This window comes from Pristiophorus japonicus, chromosome 1 (genome assembly GCF_044704955.1).
Source record: "Pristiophorus japonicus isolate sPriJap1 chromosome 1, sPriJap1.hap1, whole genome shotgun sequence".
NCBI classification, from domain to species: Eukaryota; Metazoa; Chordata; class Chondrichthyes; family Pristiophoridae; genus Pristiophorus; species Pristiophorus japonicus.
Window position 1 is genome coordinate 3,548,044 of NC_091977.1, and position 17,628 is coordinate 3,565,671.

General features: G+C 51.6%; 1 protein-coding gene across 1 annotated transcript in view; it reads right to left on the minus strand.

The window, feature by feature from the left end:
- cplane1 (ciliogenesis and planar polarity effector 1) overlaps positions 1-17,628 on the minus strand; it is a 306,637-nt gene that overhangs the window by 8,275 nt on the left and 280,734 nt on the right. The window contains exons 41-47 of the mRNA XM_070877077.1: positions 15,164-15,260; positions 12,158-12,397; positions 8,928-8,958; positions 3,906-4,037; positions 3,107-3,251; positions 2,928-2,986; positions 2,134-2,304 (exon numbers count right to left, since the gene is read on the minus strand). Of these exons, the coding sequence (XP_070733178.1) occupies positions 2,134-2,304; positions 2,928-2,986; positions 3,107-3,251; positions 3,906-4,037; positions 8,928-8,958; positions 12,158-12,397; positions 15,164-15,260 (875 nt within the window). The remainder of the gene's footprint in view (positions 1-2,133; positions 2,305-2,927; positions 2,987-3,106; positions 3,252-3,905; positions 4,038-8,927; positions 8,959-12,157; positions 12,398-15,163; positions 15,261-17,628) is intronic.

Genomic DNA, 17,628 nt, shown 5'->3' on the forward strand with positions numbered 1-17,628 from the left:
AATGGGGAACAAAGAAATGGCAGACCAATTGAACAAATACTTTGGTTCTGTCTTCACGAAGGAAGACACAAATAACCTTCCAGAAATACTAGGGGACTGAGGATCTAGTGAGAAGGAGGAACTGAAGGAAATCCTTATTAGGCGGGAAATTGTGTTAAGGAAATTGATGGGATTGAAGGCCGATAAATCCCCGGGGCCTGACAGTCTGCATCCCAGAGTACTTAAGGAAGTGGCCCTTGAAATAGTGGATGCATTGGTAATCATTTTCCAATGGTCTATCGACTCTGGATCAGTTCCTATGGACTGGAGGGTAGGTAATGTAACACCACTTTTTAAGAAAGGAGGGAGAGAGAATATGGGTAATTATCGACCGGTTATCCTGACATCGGTAGTGGGAAAATGTTGGAATCAATTATTAAAGATGAAATAACAGCGCATTTGGAAAGCAGTGACAGGATTGGTCCAAGTCAGCATGGATTTATGAAAGGGAAATCATGCTTGACAAATCTGGAATTTTTTGAGGATGTAACTAGTAGAGTGGACAAGGGAGAACCAGTGCATGTGATGTATTTGGACTTTCAAAAGGCTTTTGACAAGAGATTGGTGTGCAAAATTAAAGCACATGGTATTGGGGGTAATGTACTGACGTGGATAGAGAACTGGTTGGCAGACAGGAAGCAGAGAGTCGGGATAAACGGGTCCTTTTCAGAATGGCAGGCAGTGACTAGTGGGATGCTGCAGGGCTCAGTGATGGGACCTCAGCCCTTTACAATATACATTAATGATTTGGATGAAGGAATTGAGTGTAATATTTCCAAGTTTGCAGAGGACACAAAGCTGGGTGGCAGTGTGAGCTGTGAGGAGGACACTAAGAGGCTGCAGGGGGACTTGGACAGGTTAGGTGAGTGGGCAAATGCATGGCAGATGCAGTATAATGCGGATAAATGTGAGGTTATCCACTTTGGTGACAAAAACAGGAAGACAGATTATTATCTGAATGGCGGAAGATTAGGAAAAGGGGAGGTGCAACGAGACCTGGGTGTCATGGTTCATCAGTCACTGAAAGTTGGCATGCAGGTACAGCAGGCGGTGAAGGCGGCAAATGGCATGTTGGCCTTCATAGCTAGGGGATTTGAGTATAGGAGCAGGGAGGTCTTACTGCAGTTGTACAGGGCCTTAGTGAGGCCACACCTGGAATATTGTGTTCAGTTTTGGTCTCCTAGTCTGAGGAAGGATGTTCTTGCTATTGAGGGAGTGCAGCGAAGGTTCACCAGACTGATTCCCGGGATGGCAGGACTGACATATGAGGAGAGACTGGATCGACTGGGCCTGTATTCACTGGAGTTTAGAAGGATGAGCGGGGATCTCATAGAAACATATAAAATTCTGACGGGACTGGACAGGTTAGATGCAGGAAGAATGTTCCCGATGTTGGGTAAGGATAAGGGGTAAGCCATTTAGTGCTGAGATGAGGAGAAACTTCTTCACTCAGAGAGTTGTTAACCTGTGGAATTCTCTACCGCAGAGTGTTGTTGATGCCAGTTCATTAGATATATTCAAGAGGGAGTTAGATATGGCCCTTTTGGCTAAAGGGATATGGAGAGAAAGCATGAAAGGGGTACTGAGGTGAATGATCAGCCATGATCTTATTGAATGGTGGTGCAGGCCCGAAGGGCCGAATGACCTACTCCTGCACCTATTTTGTATGTTTTTATGTACACACCTCACCTTGTACACACCCCTCACTGTACACACCCTATACACACACCTCACACTGGACAAACCCTGCACTGGACACACCCTGTACACACCCCACCCTGCGCACACACTATACACACCCTGCACTGTACACACCCCCGCACCTCGCGCACACTCTACACTTCGCGCACTCACTACGCACCTTGCAATCACACTGTACGCACCTCGCGCTCACACTGTACGCACCGCGCGCACACACTGTACACACCTCGCACACACTGCATACACCTCGCACACACTGTACACACCTTGTACACACTGTACACACCTCGCACACACTGTACACACCTCGCACTCACACAGCCTCTCACTGCGGTACTTACTCCCTGGGGGAGGAATCAGTACTGACTGAGAGACCCTCACTCTGGTACTTACCCCCTGGGAGTGCTGTAGTAGGGACCCCGAGTGCTTCTTGCCGATCTCTCCGACCTTTCCCCTGGGGTTCTGTGCCGAGCGGTTGGAAGCTGGGTGGTGTCACACAACATCTCCTTCATCAAGCTGAGCGCTGCCCGAGCTCGTGTCTCACGGTTCACAGCCAAAGTTATCCTGGAGAGAGATAGAAATATCAGCAGAGTGACGAGTAAACATCAATGAGAGCTTTAACATAGAAACTAGGTGCAGGAGTAGGCCATTCGGCCCTTCGTGCCTGCACCACCATTCAATAAGATCATGGCTGAACATTCCCTCAGTACCCCTTTCCTGCTTTCTCTCCATAACCCTTGATCCCTTTAGCTGTAAGGGCCATATCTAACTCCCTCTTGAATATATACCACATTGTTGATATACACACAGTGAGAGGAAGGCAGTCCTGCCCAAACAGTTTACCTGGAAACTTTCAGTGTTACGATACACCAAAGACCGCCTTAAGTGGAGGAAGTGCATCCGGGAGGGCGCTGAGCACCTCAAGTCTCATCGCCGAGAGCATGCAGAAACCAAGCGCAGGCAGCGGAAGGAGCGTGCGGCAAACCAGTCCCACCCTCCACTTCCCCCAACCACTGTCTGTCCCACCTGTGACAGGGACTGTGGTTCCCGTATTGGACTGTTCAGCCACCTGAGAACTCATTCTAAGAGTGGAAGCAAGTCTTCCTCACTTCTGAGGGACTGCCTCTGATGACGACACGGGGTGAATAATTACTCACACTTGGCCTTTATACGATTAAATAAATTACCTTTTCTTCACTTCATTCTGTTTGTGCTTCTCTTTAATTTCCCGGCTGGTGAAGTGTTTCTGTGAGGAAGCGAAGAATATGTTTAGTAGAAAAAAAGATCTTCAAACTGCCGAGGAAGTGATGGGTGGACCTAGCTGTGCAGCAAGCGGCAGTGAATCCCGGCCACCCACACGCCTCACCTTGGGCAGGTAAGGGGCTCGCTCCCTTTCCTTCAGTTCTTCTCGATGTTCCCGATATGTTTCAAGTCTTTGCTGTCTCTTGCGTTTCATCCATTCCTTTATCTCCTTCTGTTCCTTCTCGGTTCTCTTTGGAGGCTTAGAATATCTGCAAATTGGAGAAACAATGGATGAGTGTGTGTACAGAAACAAGGAGTATCACGGTGTGGAGATACCCAGAGACAGGGTTATATATAGAGTAAAGCTCCCTCTACACTGTCCCATCAAACAATCTCAGGGCAGGTACAGCACGGGGTTAGATACAGAGTAAAGCTCCCTCTACACTGTCCCATCAAACAATCTCAGGGCAGGTACAGGGGGTTAGATAGAGTAAAGCTCCCTCTACACTGTCCCATCAAACACTCCCAGGGCAGGTACAGCACGGGTTAGATACAGAGTAAAGCTCCCTCTACACTGTCCCATCAAACACTCCCAGGGCAGGTACAGCACGGGGTTAGATACAGAGTAAAGCTCCCTCTGCACTGTCCCATCAAACACTCCCAGGGCAGGTACAGCACGAGGTTAGATACACAGTAAAGCTCCCTCTACACTGTCCCATCAAACACTCCCAGGGCAGGTACAGGGGGTTAGATACAGAGTAAAGCTCCCTCTGCACTGTCCCATCAAACACTCGCAGGGCAGGTACAGCAGGGTAGAAGTACCAGTGGGATTGTGTTTTTCACAGCCCATGTATCACTGTGCCTCTGAGGGGGGCAGACGGTGGGGCGGAGGATTTTGAAGCAGCATCGTGGGCTCTAGTTACCTGGAGAGTTTCTTGGCTTGTTCCTCAGAAAGGCCCAAGGCTTGGGCAGACAGTTTGTCCTCATTAATCAGGTCAGCGATGATATCACTGACACCGCTCAATCCACTCAGGTGAAGGTGCTCATTGGTGGAGCTGCAAAGAGAAAGGATGTTAAACACACCTGGAACACAGCCATAGAAACAGAGCAACATGGAAAATGGGTGCAGGAGTAGGCCCTTCGAGCTTGCACCACCATTCAATAAGATCATGGCTGATCATTCCCTCAGTACCCCTTTCCCGCTTTCTCTCCATACCCCTTGATCCCTTTTGCCATAAGGGCCATATCTAACTCCCTCTTGAATATAACCTGTGAACTGGCATCAACAACTCTCTGCGGCAGGGAATTCCACAGGTTCACAACTCTCTGAGTGAAGAAGTTTCTCCTCATCTCGGTCCTAAATGGCTTACCCCTTATCCTTGGTCTGTGTCCCTGGTTCTGGACTTCCCCAACATCGGGAACATTCTACCTGCATCGAACCTGTCCAGTCCCGTCAGAATTTTATATGCTTCTATGAGATCATTTTTCTAAACTCCAGTGAATACAGGCCCAGTCGATCCAGTCTCTCCTCATATGTCAATCCTGCCATCCTGGGAATCAGTCTGGTGAACCTTCGCTGCACTCCCTCAATAGCAAGAACGTCCTTCCTCAGATTAGGAGACCAAAACTGAACACAATATTCCAGGTGAGGCCTCACCAAGGCCCTGTACAACTGCAGTAAGACCTCCCAGCTCCTATACTCAAATCCCCCAGCTATGAATGCCAACATGCCATTTGCCTTCTTCACAACCTGCTGTACCTGCATGCCAACTTTCAATGACTGATGTACCATGACACCCAGGTCTCGTTGCACCTCCCCTTTTCCTAATCTGCCGCCATTCAGATAATAATCTGCCTTCATGTTTTTGCCCCCAAAGTGGATAACCTCACATTTATCCACATTATACTGCATCTGCCATGCATTTGCCCACTCACCTAACCTGTCCAAGTCACCCTGCAGCCTCTTAGCATCCTCCTCACAGCTCACACCGCCACCCAGCTCAGAGACATCTGCAAACTTGGAGATATTACACTCAATTCCTTCATCTAAATCATTGATGTATATTATAAATAGCTGGGGTCCCAGCACTGAGCCCTGCGGCACCCCACTAGTCACTGCCTGCCATTCTGAAAAGGACCCGTTTATCCCAACTCTCTGCTTCCTATCTGCCAATCAGTTCTCTATCCACGTCAATACATTACCCCCAATACCATGTGCTTTAATTTTGCACACCAATCTCTTGTGTGGGACCTTGTCAAAAGCCTTTTGAAAGTCCAAATACACCACATCCACTGGTTCTCCCTTGTCCACTCTGCTAATTACATCCTCAAAAAATTCTAGAAGATTTATCAAGCATGATTTCCCTTTCATAAATCCATGCTGACTTGGACCGATCCTGTCACTGCTTTCCAAATACGCTGTTATTTAATCTATAAGAATTGATTCCAACATTTTCCCCACTACTGATGTCAGGCTAACCGGTCTATAATTCCCCGTTTTCTCTCTCCCTCCTTTTTAAAAAAGTGGTGTTACATTAGCTACCCTCCAGTCCATAGGAACAGATCCAGAGTCGATAGACTGTTGGAAAATGATCACCAATGCATCCACTATTTCTAGGGCCACTTCCTTAAGTACTCTGGGATGCAGACTATCAGGCCCCGGGGATTTATCGGCCTTCAATCCCATCAATTTCCCTAACACTAATAAGGATTTCCCCTAGTATTTCAGGAAGGTTATTTGGGTCTTCCTTTGGAAGACAGAACCAAAATATGTGTTCACTTGCTCTGCCATTTCTTTGTTCCCCATTATACATTCACCTGATTCTGACCACAAGGGACCTACGTTTGTCTTCACTAATCTTATTCTCTTTACATATCTATAGACGCTTTTGCAGTCAGTTTTTATGTTCCCAGCAAGCTTCCTCTCATACTCTATTTCCCCCCCTCCTAATTAAACCCTTTGTCCTCCTCTGCTGAATTCTAGATTTTTAACCAATAAGGGAATTAAGGGTTATGGGGAGCGGGCGGGTAAGTGGAGCTGAGTCCACGGCCAGATCAGCCATGATCTTGTTGAATGGCGGAGCAGGCTCGAGGGGCGAGATGGCCTACTCCTGTTCCTAATTCTTATGTTCTTATGTTCTTATGTTCCCAGTCTGCAGGTTTGCTGCTTTTACTGGCCAATTTATATGCCTCTTCCTTGGATTTAACACGATCCCTAATTTCCTTTGTTAGCCACGGTTGAGCCACCTTCCCCGTTTTATTTTTACTCCAGACAGTGATGTACAATTGTTGAAGTTCATCCATGTGATTTTTAAATGTCTGCCATTGCCTATCCACCGTCAACCCTTTAAGTATCACTCGCCTGTCTATTCTAGCCAATTCACGTCTCAGACCATCGAAGTTACCTTTCCTTAAGTTCAGGACCGTAGTCTCTGAATTAACTGTGTCACTCTCCATCTTAATAAGGAATTCTACCATATTATGGTCACTCTTCCCCAAGGGGCCTCGCACAACAAGATTGCTCATTAGTCCTTTCTCATTACACATCACCCAGTCTAGGATGGCCAGCTCTCTACTTGATTCCTCGACATATTGGTCTAGAAAACCATCCCTAATACACTCCAGGAAATCCTCCTCCACAGGTATTGCTACCAGTTTGGTTAGCCCAGTCAATATGTAGATTCAAGTCGTCCATGATAACTGCTGTACCTTTATTGCATACATCCCTAATTTCTTGTTTGATGCTGTCCCCAACCTCACTACTACTGTTTGGTGGTCTGTACACAACTCCCACGAGCGTTTTCTGCCCTTTGGTATTCCGTAGCTCCACCCATACCGATTCCACATCATCCAAGTTAATGACCTTCCTTACAATTGCATTGATTTTCTCTTTAACCAGCAACGCTACCCCACCTCCTTTTCCTTTCTGTTTATCCTTCCGAAATGTTGAATACCCCTGGATGTTGAGTTCCCAGCCTTGGTCACCTGGAGCCATGTCTCCGTGATACCAATTATATCATATTCGTTAATAGCTGTCTGCACAGTTAATTCGTCCACCTTGCATTGAGGCACAGAGCTTTCAAGGCTTGTCTTTTTAACACACTTTGTCCCTTTAGAATTTTGCTGTAATGTGGCCCTTTTTGTTTTTTGCCTTAGGTTTCTCTGCCCTCCACTTTTACTTTTCTTCTTTCTGTCTTTTGCTTCTGCCCCCATTTTACTTCCCTCAGTCTCCCTGCATAGGTTCCCATCCCCCTGTCATATTAGTTTAACCCCTCCCCAACAGCACTAGCAAACACTCCCCCTAGGACATTGGTTCCGGTCCTGCCCAGGTGCAGACTGTCCGGTTTGTACTGGTCCCACCTCCCCCAGAACCGGTTCCAATGTCCCAGTAATTTGAATCCATCCCTTCTGCACCACTGCTCAAGCCACGTACTCACCTCAGCTATCCTGCGATTCCTACTCTGATTAGCATGTGGCACTGGTAGCAATCCTGAGATTACTACCTTTGAGGTCCTACTTTTTAATTTAACTCCTAGCTCCCTAAATTCAGTTTGTAGGACCTCATCTCGTTTTTTACCTGTATCATTGGTACCTATATGCACCACGACAACTGGCTGTTCACCCTCCCCCTTCAAAATGTCCTGCACCCGCTCCGAGATATCCTTGACCCTTGCACCAGGGAGGCAACATACCATCCTGGAGGCTCGGTCGCGACCGCAGAAACGCCTATCTATTCCCCGTAAAATAGAATCCCCTATCACTATCGCTCTCCCACACTTTTTCCTGCCCTCCTGTGCAGCAGAGCCACCCCTGGTGCCATGAATCTGGCTGCTGCTGCCCTTCCCTGGTGAGTCATCCCCCCCAACAGTACCCAAGGCGGTGTATCTGTTTTGGAGGCTCCAGGGTCCAGCCTGGGAGTGTGCGTCGCAGAGCGGGGCAGCACTCGAGGCAATCAGCTCACCGTCATTGGGCTAGGGAGAATACAGTGTACAAAACTGAGGTTTAAACACACTGAGTCACATTACTGAGCCCTATTACTGAGCCCTGTTACTGACCCACGTTACTGTGGTTACAGTTACCATGTTACAGTTGGTCAGAGGAAACGTTACAAGAACACCCTCAAAGCTTCCCTGATAAAGTGCAACATCCCCACCGACACCTGGGAGACCCTGGCCATAGACCTCCCTAAGTGGAGGAAGAGCATCCGGGAGGGCGCTGATCACCTCGAGTCTCATCGCCGAGAGCGTGCAGAAACCAAGCGCAGGCAGCGGAAGGAACGTGCGGCAAACCTGTCCCACCCTCCCCTTCCCTCAACCACTGTCTGTCCCACATGTGACAGAGACTGTGGTTCTCGTATTGGACTGTTCAGCCACCTAAGAACTCACTTTGAGTGGAAGCAAGTCTTCCTCGATTTCGAGGGACTGCCTATGATGATGATAAACAGGTTGGGCCTCTACTCATTGGAATTCAGAAGAATGAGAGGTAATCGTATCGAAATGTATAAGATTATGAGGGGGTTTGACAAGGTGGATGCAGGGAGGATGTTTCCACTGATCGAGGAGACTAGAACTAGGGGGCATGATCTTAGAATAAGGGGCCGCCCATTTAAAACTGAGATGAGGAGAAATTTCTTCTCTCAGAGGGTTGTAAATCTGTGGAATTCGCTGCCTCAGAGAGCTGTGGAAGCTGGGGCACTGAATAAATTTAAGACAGAAATAGACAGTTTCTTAAACGATAAGGGAATAAGGGGTTATGGGGAGCGGGCAGGGAAGTGGACCTGAGTCCATGATTGGATCGGCCATGATCGTATTGAATGGCGGAGCAGGCTCGAGGGGCTGTATGGCCTACTCCTGCTCCTATTTCTTATGTTATTATGTAACACACTGACCACTGTTACTGACCCGTGTTACTATGGGATAAGCAGAGCTAGCAGATGTGATACTAACCTCTCCATTTCTCCGCTCACTTGGTTATGATCTGTGAATGAAGACACAAACACATCAGGAACTCACTCCGGTAAACTATGCTGACCAATAGAAACCCATCAAGGGTTGTGCGCCTTCACACCCACTTCTACGAGTGAAGCAATATTGCAGTGAGAGTTTGCTCTGTGCCCCTGCCCACACATTGTGCCCCCACACACACAGTGCTCTCACACAGTGCCCACACACGCACACACAGTGCCCCTGCCCCCACACACACACTGTGCTCACACACACATTATGCCCCTGCCCACACACACAGTACCCACACATAGTGCCCACACTCACTGTGCCCACACAAAGTGCCCACACACAGTGCTCACACACACACACACACACTGTGTCCACGCACTGTGCCCACACACACACTGTGCCCATACACTGTGCCCACACACACACACACACACACTGTGCCTATACACTGTGCCCACACACACAGTGCCCACACACACAGTGCCCATACACACACTGTGCCCACACACACGCAGTGTCCACACACTGTGCCCACACACACATTGTGCCCCTGCCAACACAGTGCCCACGCACACTATGCCCCTGCCAACACATACACTGTGCCCACACACACACACAGTGCCCCTGCCCCCCCACACACAGCCCACATGCACTGAGCCCCTGCCCCCACATACACTGTGCCCCTGCCCCCCCACACAGTGTCCACACACACTGTGCCCCTGCCCCACACACACGATGCCCCCCACACACACTGTGCCCCTGCCCCCACACACACTATGCCCACACACTGTGCCCCTGCCCCCCCACACACCGTTCCCACACACACACTGTGCCCCTGCCCCCCCACACACTGTGCCCCCACACACTGTGCCCCTGCTCCCACACACACTGTGCCCCTGCCCCCCCACACACCGTTCCCACACACACACTGTGCCCCTGCTCCCCCACACACTGTGCCCCCACACACACTGTGCCCCTGCCCCTCCACACACTATGCCCCCCACACACTGTGCCCCTGCCCCACACACACTATGCCCCCCACACACTGTGCCCCTGCCCCACACACACTATGCCCCCCACACACTGTGCCCCTGCCCCACACACACTGTGCCCACACACACTGTGCCCCTGCCCCCCACACACTGTGCCCCTGCCCCACACACACTGTGCCCACACACACTGTGCCCCTGCCCCACACACACTGTGCCCACACATACACTGTGCCCCTGCCCCACACACACTGTGCCCACACATACACTGTGCCCCTGCCCCACACACACTATGCCCCCCACACACTGTGCCCCTGCCCCACACACACTGTGCCCACACACACTGTGCCCCTGCCCCACACACACTGTGCCCACACATACACTGTGCCCCTGCTCCCCCACACACTGTGCCCCTGCTCCCCCACACACTGTGCCCACACACACTGTGCCCCTGCCCCACACACACTGTGCCCACACACACTGTGCCCCTGCCCCCCCACACACCGTTCCCACACACACACTGTGCCCCTGCCCCCCCACACACTGTGCCCACACACACTGTGCCCCTGCTCCCCCACACACTGTGCCCACACACACTGTGCCCCTGCCCCACACACACTGTGCCCACACACACTGTGCCCCTGCCCCCCCACACACTGTGCCCACACACACTGTGCCCCTGCTCCCCCACACACTGTGCCCACACACACTGTGCCCACACACACTGTGCCCCTGCCCCCCCACACACCGTTCCCACACATACACTGTGCCCCTGCTCCCCCACACACTGTGCCCCTGCCCCACACACACTGTGCCCACACACACACTGTGCCCCTGCTCCCCCACACACTGTGCCCCTGCTCCCCCACACACTGTGCCCACACACACTGTGCCCCTGCCCCACACACACTGTGCCCACACACACTGTGCCCCTGCCCCCCACACACTGTGCCCACACACACTGTGCCCCTGCCCCACACACACTGTGCCCACACACACTGTGCCCCTGCCCCACACACACTGTGCCCACACACACTGTGCCCCTGCCCCACACACACCGTTCCCACACACACACTGTGCCCCTGCCCCCCCACACACTGTGCCCACACACACTGTGCCCCTGCTCCCCCACACACTGTGCCCACACACACTGTGCCCACACACACTGTGCCCCTGCCCCCCCACACACCGTTCCCACACATACACTGTGCCCCTGCTCCCCCACACACTGTGCCCCTGCCCCACACACACTGTGCCCACACACACTGTGCCCCTGCCCCCCCACACACTGTGCCCACACACACTGTGCCCCTGCCCCACACACACCGTTCCCACACACACACTGTGCCCCTGCCCCCACACATACTGTGCCCACACACACTGTGCCCCTGCCCCCCCGCACACTGTGCCCACACACACTGTGCCCCTGCCCCACACACACCGTTCCCACACACACACTGTGCCCCTGCCCCCACACATACTGTGCCCACACACACTGTGCCCCTGCCCCCCCGCACACTGTGCCCACACACACTGTGCCCCTGCCCCCCCACACACCGTTCCCACACACACACTGTGCCCCTGCCCCACACACACTGTGCCCACACACACTATGCCCCTGCTCCCCCACACACTGTGCCCCTGCCCCACACACACTGTGCCCACACACACTGTGCCCCTGCCCCCCCACACACTATGCCCCCCACACACTGTGCCCACACACACTGTGCCCCTGCTCCCACACACACTGTGCCCACACACACTGTGCCCCTGCCCCCCCACACACTATGCCCCACACACACTGTGCCCACACACACTGTGCCCCTGCTCCCACACACACTGTGCCCACACACACTGTGCCCCTGCTCCCACACACACTGTGCCCACACACACTGTGCCCCTGCCACCACACACACTATGCCCCCCACACACTGTGCCCACACACACTGTGCCCCTGCCCACACACACACTGTGCCCCTGCCCACACACACACTATGCCCCTGCCCACACACTGTGCCCACACACACATACACACTGTGTCCCTGCCCAGGGACTTGAGCCTGTGGCCCCCATGGGTTTGTGGAAATCTCTCAGGTTATCGAGGTTCAACTTCTCCATTCGCTCGAGGATGCAGCAGTTGGACACGATGTCCCCGGACCTGCACCTCTCTATAGCCTTCTCCCCTCAGTCCCACAGCCCTCCCACGTATTGAGAACAGCTGGCAGCAGTTACCGGCAGAAAGGCGGAGGTCATCGGCAGCGACAGAGGGAGCGTGGCGATGCCAGTTCTCACACCCGGGAGACACAGCAGCTACCACCCTCGGGTAACAGTGGTCAGTGGCTTCCTCCTCGGCAGCGACAGGGGGAGTGTGACGATGCCAGTCCGCACACACGTGAGACGCTGCAGCCACTACCCTCGGGTAACACAGATCTTCAGCTTCATCCTCGGCCACGGCGGACGGAGAGTGAAGAGCTGCTCCAACACAAAGCGGGAAAACAGAACGAGAAAGGCGATTATCAGCATTGCAGCACTGACCACACTCGACCAGCTCCGCTGGGCAGGCCACATTGTCCGCATGGCCGACACGAGACTCCCAAAGCAAGCGCTCTACTCGGAACTCCTTCACGGCAAGCGAGCCCCAGGTGGGCAGAGGAAACGTTACAAGGGACCATCCTCAAAGCCTCCCTGATAAAGTGCAACATCCCCACCGACACCTGGGAGTCCCTGGCCAAAGACCGCCCTAAGTGGAGGAAGTGCATCCGGGAGGGCGCTGAGCACCTCGAGTCTCATCGCCGAGAGCATGCAGAAATCAAGCGCAGGCAGCGGAAGGAGCGTGCGGCAAACCTGTCCCACCCACCCCTTCCCTCAACCACTGTCTGTCCCACCTGTGACAGGGACTGTGGTTCTCGTATTGGACTGTTCAGTCACCCAAGGACTCATTTTTAGAGTGGAAGCAAGTCTTCCTCGATTCCGAGGGACTGCCTCTGATGATGATGTAAAGGCAGGCTGGAGAGGAAGCGAACAGTGATGTGTGGGTCCAAGACATGGCTTCAAGGAGGCAGTGGCTGCCAGGAATGTGCGGATCACGATGATGGGAGCCTGGCCGGCAAGGAACTGAGTGAGCTAACCTCGACCACACAGAGCATTGCACGCTTCAGCCAGCAAGGGAGGGAGACTGGAGGCGGCAAAGACTCATGGTATACCGGAGTTCAGCAAGCACCCCAGCAATTGGAAGATTTGGCAACAGGATTCAAATGCCACAAAATCAATCAACAGAACTGTGACGATATGGGACTGGGAGGGGCAGAGGAACAGACACCAACAGTTTCATCTCTGGAGCCTGGGTCTCCATGCGCCCTGATCGAGGAGATCAAAGTTACCTTTCTCCGGGCTAAATCTATCCAGTGAACCGAGAGGCTGCAATCTCCATCTAGTCACTCGCTGCCATGGACTCTCAGCAAAAAACAGCAACATTCAGCATCGAGGCTTAAAGACTGGTTCAGCAAAAGGGAAACAGTCACACTGGGGCAGTGAAGAGGGAGCTTCACCCTGTATCTAACCCCGTGCTGTACCTGCCCTGGGAGTGTTTGATGGGACAGTGTAGAGGGAGCTTTACTCTATATCTAACCCCCTGTACCTGCCCTGGGAGTGTTTGATGGGATAGTGTAGAGGGAGCTTTACTCTGTATCTAACCCCCTGTACCTGCCCTGGAAATGTTTGATGGGACAGTGTAGAGGGAGCTTTACTCTGTATCTAACTCCCTGTACCTGCCCTGGGATTGTTTGATGGGACAGTGTAGAGGGAGCTTTACTCTGTATCTAACCCCCTGTACCTTCCCTGAGAGTGTTTGATGGGACAGTGTAGAGGGAACCTGTACTGTACCTTAACACAGGAGATTTCAGTCCTGCTCAGTGGTAACACCCTTGCGTGAGTTGATGGTTGAGGGTTGAAGTCCCGTTCCAGAAGTTAAGCGCACAAGTCGAGATTTCCCCTCGGTGCAAGTACTTGAGGGAGTACTGCACTGCGTGAGGTGCCGCATTTTAGTGACATTTTAAACTAAAGCCCTCTCTACCTGTGGGTGCTAAAGGTCCCATTAGTGGTATTGGAAGAGGAGCATGAATGTTATCTCTCAACCCACACATGATCTAGCCATGCATTCAACTGCTGTTTTGGGACCTTGCTGTGCACAAATCGGCTGCCGACATCGGTAAATTAAACTTCAGAAATAATACACAATTCTCAACAAAAGGCTCTGCAAGTGGAACCGTTTCCCTGCTCTATCCACTCTGGTCAGATTTTATCAGCAGTAAAAGGTTTTCTCTCTGCCTGTCCGAGAAACGTAGAAAATAGGAGCAGTAGTAGGCCATTCGGCCCCTCGAGCCTGCACCACCATTCAATATGATCATGGCTGATCCTCTATCTCAACACCTTTTTCCCGCTTTTCCCCCATTCCCCTTGATGTCTTTTGTGTCTAGAAATCTATCTATCTCCCTCTTAAATATATTCAGTGACTTGGCCTCCACAGCTTTCTGTGGTAGAGAATTCCACAGGTTCACCACCCTCTGAGTGAAAACATTTCTCCTCATCTCGGTCCTAAATTTCCTACCCCGTATCCTGAGACTGTGACCCCTTGTTCTAGACTTCCCAGCCCCGGGGAAACATCCTCCCTGCATCCTGTCTATCCAACCCAGTCAGAATTTTATACGTTTCAATGAGATCCCTTCTCATTCTTCTAAACTCTAGTGAATACAGGCCTAGTCAACCCAATCTCTCCTCATACGACAATCCTGCCATCCCAGGAATCAGTCTGGTGAACCTTCACTGCACTCCCTCTATGGCAAGTATATCCTTTCTCCAATACTGCACACAATACTCCAGGTGTGGTCTCACCAAGGCCCTGTATAACTGTAGTAAGACATCCTTGCTCCTGTACTCAAATCCTCTTGCAATGAAGGCCAACATACCATTTGCCTTCCTAACTGCTTGCTGCACCATGTTTGCATTCAATGACTGGTGTACAAGGACACCCAGGTCCCCCTGTACATCGACACTTCCCAAGCTATCACCATTTAAATAATACTTTGTCCTTATGTTTTTCCTACCAAAGTGGATAACTTCACATTTATCCACGTTATACTACATCTGCCATGTGTTTGCTCATTCATCCACCTACACTCCAACACTGAAATCCTCAGACACTCAGCTCATCTTGAAACAGGAATGAAAGCCCAACCATACCTGCTGCCTCCAGCACCGAAACGCCCCGGGGAAAGGAGCATCCCACCGGTTCCTCGGGATCGAGGGCACAGCCCAGGTTTTCAATGGTGTTCATTAGCTGTTGGCAAGAGCAGGCACTGGGTTAGACATAGAAACATAGAAATCTACAGCGCAGAAGGAGGCCATTTCGGCCCATTGTGTCCGCGCCGGCCGACAAAGAGCCGCATGGCCCTCGGTCAGCAGCCCTGAAGGTTACATATAAACCTATGAACAATGAACAATGACGGAAAGGCAAAGAGTACCCAGCCCAACCCACACAACTGCGACACCCCTTATACTGAAACATTCTACACTCCACCCCAACCGGAGTCATGTGATCTCCTGGGAGAGGCAAAAACCAGATAAAAACCCAGGCCAATTTCGAGAGAAAAAAATCTGGAAAAATTCCTCTCCGACCCATCCAGACGATCGACACTAGTCCAGGAGATCACCCTGGCCGTATTCGATTCCCTGCAGTACTTACCATTATATCTGCGCCGGCCAACAAAAGGTCATCCAGTCTACTCCCAATTACCAGCTCTAGGTCCGTAACCCTGCAGGTTACTGCACTTCAAGTGCCCATCCAACCATCTCTTAAAAGTGGTGAGGGTTTCTGCATCCACCACTCTTCCAGGCAGCGAGTTCCAGATCCCCACAACCCTCTGCGTTGAGGGGATTTGAGCCCCCACTCAAATCCCCTCTAAACCTTCCACCAACCACCTTAAAACTATGCCTCCTTGTAATAGACCCCTCCCCCAATGGGAATAAACCCTTACTATCCACTATGTCCAGGCCCCTCAATATTTTGTACACCTCAATGAGGTCCCCTCTCAACCTCTTCTTTTCCAATGAGAACAAACCCAGCCTATCCAATCTGTCCTCATAACTAAGATTCTCCATTCCAGGCAGCATTCAAGTAAATCTCCTCTGCACCCTCTCTAGTGTAATCACGTCCTTCCTATAATACGATGACCAGAACTGCACGCAGTACTCCAGCTGTGGCCTAACCAAAGTATTATACAATTTAAACATAACCTCCCTGCTCTTATATTCTATGCCTCGGCCAATAAAGGCAAGCATTCCGTATGCCTTCTTAACCACCTTATCCATCTGGCCTGCTACTTTCAGGGATCTGTGGACAAGCACTCCAAGGTCCCTTTGTTCATCTACATTATGAAGTGGCCTGCCGCTTAATATATATACCTTTTCCTTATTAGCCCTTCCAAAGTGCATTACCTCACACTTCTCTGAATTAAATTCCATTTGCCACTGCTCTGCCCACCTGACCAGTAGATTGATATCCTCCTGCAGCCCATGACTTTCCTCTTCATTATCAACCACACAGCCAATTTTAGCATCGTCTGCAAACTTCTTAATCATACTGCCTATATTCAAATCTAAATCATTGATATATACCACAAAAAGCAAGGGACCCAGTACTGAGCCCTGCGGAACCCCACTGGAAACATCCTTCCAGTCTGGGCAATGTCAAGGGAGACAGTTCTGGCTGATCCATGACTTGGGATCAGACTAGCAGTGGTGGAGTCGGGCATGGAGGTGAAGGAGGGGCAGAGCCCGGGGTTATCGGCATGCACGAGAATACTCACTCCATGCTGACATAGATCACCGAGGGCTAGCATGTAGAAATGGAGCAGGAAGGGGTGTATTATTGGACCCCGACCCTGTATCCTTGCCTTAAATAAGACTAATTACTTCCACCTCTGTAACATTGCTTGTCTCCGCCCCTGCCTCAGCCCTCCTACTGCTGAAACCCTCATCCATCTCTTTGTCACCTCCAGATGACTCATCAGAGGCAGTCCCTCGTATCGAGGATGACTTGCTTCCACGCCAAAAAAGGATGAGTTCACAGGTGTTTCAATGAAGGACCTAATATTCCAGATCCCGAACTACATCCTGAAGGGTGGAAGATGCCTGTACATGGATTTTTTTAACGTGGGGTGACCGTTGCACACCAGCCACCACACGGGCTTGACAGAGCTAGGTCTTGGGCCAGTGACAAGGGTTATCCAAGACAACTGGAGACCTGCTCTGCTGCACGGGCCTAGTGCGCACACATATCGCAGTGTGGGCTGGACCGTGCTGTCCCTAAGCCCTCGCCTCTTCTGGGCCCCAAACTCACGCCTCTCCTGGGCCATGTCCCTCTACAATCTCTCGCCGCTCCTTCGCCCCGACCTCACCGCTCCTGCTGTACCTGCCCCACGCTCCAATCACCGACCTGGACCTTGATGAGGTCCCACTTTGCTGCCGTCACCCTCCTGCACCAGCTCGGGCTGTACCTTGCCGTGGTACACCGCCACGCTGCCCATGGCCGCCGCTCACCGCTCCTTTTATGGCCCCGACCTGCCGCTGATGGTCTCTCGCAGGTCGGGGACACCACGACCTGTGAGTGTCCAGATCGACTATCCCAATGCTCTCCAGCATGGATT